General features: G+C 36.9%; 2 protein-coding genes across 2 annotated transcripts; one reads left to right on the plus strand and one right to left on the minus strand.

Annotated features, from left to right (window-relative positions):
• The first annotated feature begins 1879 nt into the window (after positions 1-1879).
• LOC106316909 (serpin-Z2-like) lies at positions 1880-3432 on the plus strand. Its single transcript, XM_013754773.1, has 2 exons — positions 1880-2421; positions 2644-3432. The coding sequence occupies exons 1-2, from the start codon at positions 1894-1896 to the stop codon at positions 3355-3357; spliced, it is 1242 nt and encodes a 413-aa protein (XP_013610227.1). The 5' UTR covers positions 1880-1893; the 3' UTR covers positions 3358-3432.
• A 1382-nt stretch (positions 3433-4814) lies between these two features.
• On the minus strand, positions 4815-5980 carry LOC106317396 (probable WRKY transcription factor 56). The gene is made up of 2 exons (XM_013755222.1): positions 5545-5980; positions 4815-5061 (listed from the first exon to the last, which is right to left on the minus strand). The coding sequence occupies exons 1-2, from the start codon at positions 5907-5909 to the stop codon at positions 4875-4877; spliced, it is 552 nt and encodes a 183-aa protein (XP_013610676.1). The 5' UTR covers positions 5910-5980; the 3' UTR covers positions 4815-4874.
• Between the last annotated feature and the right edge of the window lie 320 nt (positions 5981-6300).

A 6300-nucleotide genomic window follows, 5' to 3' on the forward strand; every position in this document is an offset into this window, starting at 1 on the left:
GGTAGCACAAGAAGATCTGCATCTTCTTCAACAGATGGATGTGATGACATCATTTCTTCACGGTGATTTGGATGAGGAAATTTATATGAAGCAACCCGAAGGCTTTGAGATCAAAGGGAAGGAAAGCCTTGTTTGAAAGCTGAAAAGGAGTTTGTACGGCTTAAAACAAGGTCCAAGACAGTGGTATAAACGGTTCGATAACTTTATTAAAGGTGTCGGTTTCTTGAGGTGTGAAGCTGACCACTGTTGTTACTTCAAGACGCTTGAAGAGTCCTACTTGATATTGCTCCTATATGTCGATGACATGCTGATAGTAGGAGCAGACTTGCACGAGATCAATAGCTTGAAGATGAAACTTTCAGAAGAGTTTGTGATGAAAGACCTTGGAGAAGCAAGACAGATTCTAGGGATGAGAATCAGTAGAAGCAAGGAAGGTCTTAAGTTATCACAAGAGGAGTATGTGAAGAAAGTCCTCAAGAGGTTTAACATGGATGAAGCGAAGCCAGTTAGTACTCCCCTGGCAAGTCACTTTCGGTTATCCAGAGAACAGTCTCCAAAGACTGAAGACGAGATGGAATATATGGATAAAATTCGATATGCTTATGCTATTGGCAGCTTGATGTACGCGATGATATGTACAAAGCCAGACATTGCACATGCAGTGGGAGTCGTTAGCAGATTTATGAGCAATCCAGAAAGAACATTGGGAAGCCGTTAAGTGGATTTTCAGATATCTAAAAGGAAATCCAAGTTTATCGCTATGTTTCACGAAGTCTAAGACGGGATTGCAGGGATATGTTGATGCTGACAATGGAGGTGACTTTGACAGCACGAAGAGCACAACCGGGTATGTCTACACCTTTGGCGGTACTGCAATTTGTTGGGTTTCAAAGTTGCAGAAAATTGTATCTCTATCAAGCTGTGAAGCTGAGTATATTGCGGTAAAGGAGGCAACAAAAGAGATGATATGGCTACAGTCTTTTCTAGAAGAGCTAGGCCATGACCAAGGGAAAAGTGTGTTGTACTGTGATAGTAAAAGTGTCATCGATTTGGCAAAGAATCCGGTTTACCATGCTCGGACGAAGCACATACATCGTCGATATCATTTCATCAAATCAGCGTTGGAAGATGAAATGTTGGTGCTTGAGAAGATCCCAGGAAGCAAGAATCCGGTAGACATGTTGACGAAAGTCGTGCCATATGATAAGCTGAGGTTGTGTGCAACCTCAGTTGGCTTGTTGGAGTAACAAGCTGAGAAGACCTGCTACATTGATCAAGGTGTGAAGACAGATTGAAATCAGTCTTCAAGTGGGAGATTGTTAGTCAAAGCACGTGTTTCACAATGATGGTCGGCATGGACGGTGATGTTAGGCGGCTGATATTGTTGACGTTGGTTTTGTCAAAGATTGTGAGCTCACCAAACACCTTCTTCATGCTTATAGAAGGAGAGCTATGGTGAACCATTTTATTCATCCCAAAACAAGAAAAAACGCAGAGAGAACAAAGAAAGAGAAGAAGAGAGAAAAAAAAATATCTCAAAAAAAATATTCTTTAAGAAATTACGAGTAATTTTTGAGTGTATTTGGGATCGGGATGTGAGTTGTGAGCTTGTAAAATTTCCCGGGTTGATAATAAAAAATCTGTAGTAGGTCCGGAGACGTAGGCAACATTGGCCGAACTCCGTTAACAATTTTGTGTGTGTGCTCTTTTCCCGCTCCCATAAATTATGGTTTACCTTAAAATTTGACCGGCGTATTTCCTAATATTTTTTCCTTAAGAAAAAGAGCTAAACCGACTATAGGGCGACCTCCAAGTCCAAGAAAGAAGTAGTATATATATGTGCATGTATTAATGTGTGCTCACACAAAATAAACAAAAACCCTAAAGACGGTGATGGATAACATAAAGATGAAAGAAAAAGTTGGCAAATCACAAATCGCAGAACTCCCTATCCAAGAGACAAATCCAAAGAAGAAACAAAAACTTTGTGCATCACAAGTAACCTCAAGTCCTTCCCTATCAAAGATTGATTTGGCAGAAGCGATGAAGAAGCAAAACGACGTATCTATGTTCCTCGCGGGGAAAGTAATCTCAACCCTAGCCAAAACCTCTAACTTGGTCTTTTCACCGGCATCAATAAACGCCGTGCTCACCATGGCGGCTAATAGGCCAGAAGAAAAAGAAACAGTAAGATCCTTCATCCTCTCCTTTCTTAGGTCTTCCTCAACCGACGAGCTCAACGCTGTGTTCGGTGAGATCTGTTCTGTGGTTCTCGCAGACGGCAGTGCGAGCGGTGGACCTAAAATCGCAGCAGTCAATGGAGTCTGGATCGATCAATCACTCTCGGTTGATTCCTCGTGGAACGATCTCTTAGTAAACTTCTTCAAAGCTGAATTCGCTCAAGTTGACTTCAGTACCAAGGTACTTTTACTTTTTATAATTTTTGGGATTTTCTAGGGTTTAATTTTGATTATTTCTGAAACATAATCTCCTCCGGTTGATGATTTAAATTTTTTGTTAATTTTTTTGGGATTCTCTATGTATTTTTGGGGGAATTTCAAGGCAGTTGTTTTGTTTGATTTTGATAATTTTATAACAATATACACTTTTTTGTTATTGATTGATGATTTTGCTGTTTTGAAGGCGGAAATAGTGCGTACGGAGGTGAATGCGTGGGCTTCGCGTCACACAAATAATCTCATCCAAGATCTTCTTCCTCGACGATCCGTGACAAGCCAAACCGAATGGATTTATGGAAATGCATTGTACTTCAAAGGAGCTTGGGAAAAGAAGTTTGATAAGTGTCTGACTAAGCACAAACCATTTCATCTTGTCAATGGCGAATCAGTCTCTGTGCCTTTCATGAGCAGCCATAAGAACCAATATGTAAAGGCTTATGATGATTTCAAGGTCCTGAGGCTCGGTTATCAAAAAGGCCGTGATGATGCCGACCGCCAATTCTCAATGTACTTCTATCTACCTGACAAAAGAGATGGATTGGATAATCTTTTGAAGAAATTAACATCTACTCATGGATTTTTGGACCGTCACATTCCGAGATACAAAGATCGAGTTGGTAAATTCAGAATTCCAAAATTTAAGATCGAATTTGGGTTTGAAGCTTCAAATGCGTTTGATGATTTTGAGCTACATGTGTCATTGTACCAAAAAGCTTTCATTGAGATCGATGAAGTAGCTACTGAAGCTGCAGCTGCAACTGCCTTCGGCGGAGGTGGTGGCCGTCCGAAGATGATAGATTTCGTGGCAGATCATCCATTTTTTTTCTTGATTAGAGAAGACCGAACCGGAACTGTTTTATTTGTTGGTCAAATCTTCGATCCTTCCAAATCTGATTAGGTCTTGTATTAATTTTGCTGTTTCTAGGTTTGGGTTTTAATTTATTGTTGTTTAGCCGAGTTTTTTTAAATGTTCATGATTTTAATTCACTTAGATTTGGTTCTCCTCGACTAAGTATTATTTTGAATCATTTCTTCACATGCAGTATAGTTTAGGATTAATTTCCAAGCATCCTTTGATTATCTCTTGCAACAGATGAATCACACGATCTCTACTATAAATCCAACATTTGAATTTTTGTAAAATTTCCACAAAGTTACTTTATCGTATAATATTAAACGATTTATCAAATTGGATTAAACGCACTAAATGCTACTATACTTTTGTAACAAAAAAAAAAGGTTGAATTACAGTATTTGTTTATCTATATTTGAACAGTAAATCTTTATCTAGCAAATAAAATGTTTATAACAATTTCAGAATAAAATGTTTTCAGAAAAAGAGAATAATTTCATACATAATTATATATACTTACGGAAAACAAATGTAATATGATATATATTGTATTGAAACAAAATACAAAGAAGAATAACACATAAATTAAACAATTGGCACCACAAAGTTTATTTTTTGGTAAAATAAAAAGGTGGTTTTTACCTCTTTGTCGGGAACCTAATCATTGTACTTAGTTCATTCCAGCGCGAATTGAACCCAAATGAGAGTAGTTACAGCCGCAACCTCTTTACCACTGGCTCAACTCGGCGTTGGTGCACCACAAAGTTAAGCAATTGATGATTAGACAATACAAACAACATGAAGCAAGAAAAAGCAGTAACAATACAGATTATAAACAGAGTACAATTAAATAATTCTGCGGATTTTTTTGAGAGAAAATCTGCAGCAAGGAGAATTTTGAAGCAAGGTGGGATTTATATGAACAATGTGAACGTTGATGATGAGAATAAGAGCTTGAGTTATTGTTGAAGGAAAATGTATTGTTCTCTCTGCAGGCAAGGAGAAGAAAGTGATCATTAGAATTTCCTGTCTTTTTCTTATTATGATAAATCTTATAGAATTTTTTTTTTTGATTTTTTCTTCGATAAACCTTATCGGCTGATCCGGTCAGCTTCGGAAGGAACGTACTTAGTGCTACAGAGTAGACTGGTCATCTGTTACAATTCACCTTGTAAACCACTTGGGCCGAATCCTAAACCCAGACTGGTCAAATGATGATAATTTAGTTCCCAGGAGAATCGAACCCATGACTTGATGTGGATACACACTAAGCCGCAATAAATTGTCACTAGGCTACCACCACTTGGTTTGAATATTAAAATTTATATTTTTAAAATTGTTTCGTTAAGCCGATTTATTCAGTCTTCGATAAATGCTACACAGCAAGGAGAGAACAAAGAAAAAAATCAAACAAATACCATCTCAATAAACATGAAAATCATATAATTTAAGATATTTTTTATACATTTCTATTGGGAAATCGATTGGGGTCAAGGGAGTGTTTTTGTCAATGGAGTGATGAAATAATGATTAATATGCATAGTTACACAACTAAATTACATTTACAAATCAGAAACTCTGGTGAGGAACTGAAGTTGCCGAAGGAGAGGACTAAGAGTCTCCATGAGCTTCTCACAAGGATGATTGTGAACACCTTCGTAGGTTGTTACGACAACTTTTGGATCTTTTGCCAACCTTTGCACTTGTTTCTTCACGTTGCATGTATGGTACGTGCATCTGTAATAGCTCCTGCAATTTATTACGTAGCAAACACAAATGAATAATAAATCTGTTACCTATATGATATTGTTAGCTACGAAGCTACCATGCCAGGTTATTCTATATGTTATGCTGTTTTTTAGGTATAGTGAAATATATATGTTATCTCCTAAGTTTTTGAATTTTTTAAAACTCATTCCTACATATACTCTTTAAAAATAAAACCTATACAAAAGGTTTGAATCAATCTGTTTTGCTGGGGATAAAGCCTATACATAACACTCTAGTTCAAAGACACGAGCAGTAACCTAGCCTAAATCAACCGGACTAACACAATCTGAATTCGATCGTTATAGGTTGTTAAGCTAATGTTTCCAACCAAGATAGACACGTGACCAAGTGTGTGTGAATATATTATCTTAGGTCAATTTCGAAATCTACTTTTAAGATGTCAAATATGTTTTTAAACACGTCATAAATGTATATATATTTAGATGTAATTAAAAGAAGAACCTGGGATGAGCATTGTTTTTGACAGATTTTTGACCGTATTTTTTCCACCGATAACCATCATCAAGAACATCATCATCACTCCTCGTATGAAACGCAATTCTCTGCAAGGCCGACGATATCTTGCCTTTCCCTTTATTATTGTGATCATTTAATCCTCCCATCTCCATCGGCTCTCCTCCTCTTCCGCCTTGAAAGTTCTCTGGCTGAGAAGACATATGAAAACTCGCTGGAGAACAAGAAGATGTGCCCATATCGCCGGAAAACATTAAGGAAGGAACCAACTGTTTGTCGTCAAAAGAAGAAAAAGGGTTGTTTTCGCCTTCTTCTAGTGTTAACATCGAGTGTGTGTTGTCTATCCCTTCCATTTGTTTTTCAAGCTTCCTCTATCTAGATTTATCTCTTTCTCACGCTATATGTAAGTTTGTTTATGTATATGTTTGTGGATATCAAGAAGAAGGAGAAGAGAAGAAGAAAGGTGATAAGGATATTTGTAGGGAAGAAAGAAGATAAATGAGAGTAAAAGGGTATATAACATCGAGGCCAACTATATTCACCTAACTTTTTGTTCAACTGCCTTAGCAAAGCTTTTGATCAATATTATTATTTGGATTCATATATATACCCTATAATGTATGTAATATACCAAATTAATTAGTGGAAAGTTAAATAGTATATATCTGTATTAAGAAAAAGGAACATAAAGCAACTTTGATAAATAGTGGTATAAATTGATTACTAAATCAAAGTTTTATATTA

This window comes from Brassica oleracea, chromosome C9, assembly GCF_000695525.1.
Source record: "Brassica oleracea var. oleracea cultivar TO1000 chromosome C9, BOL, whole genome shotgun sequence".
NCBI lineage: Eukaryota > Viridiplantae > Streptophyta > Magnoliopsida > Brassicales > Brassicaceae > Brassica > Brassica oleracea.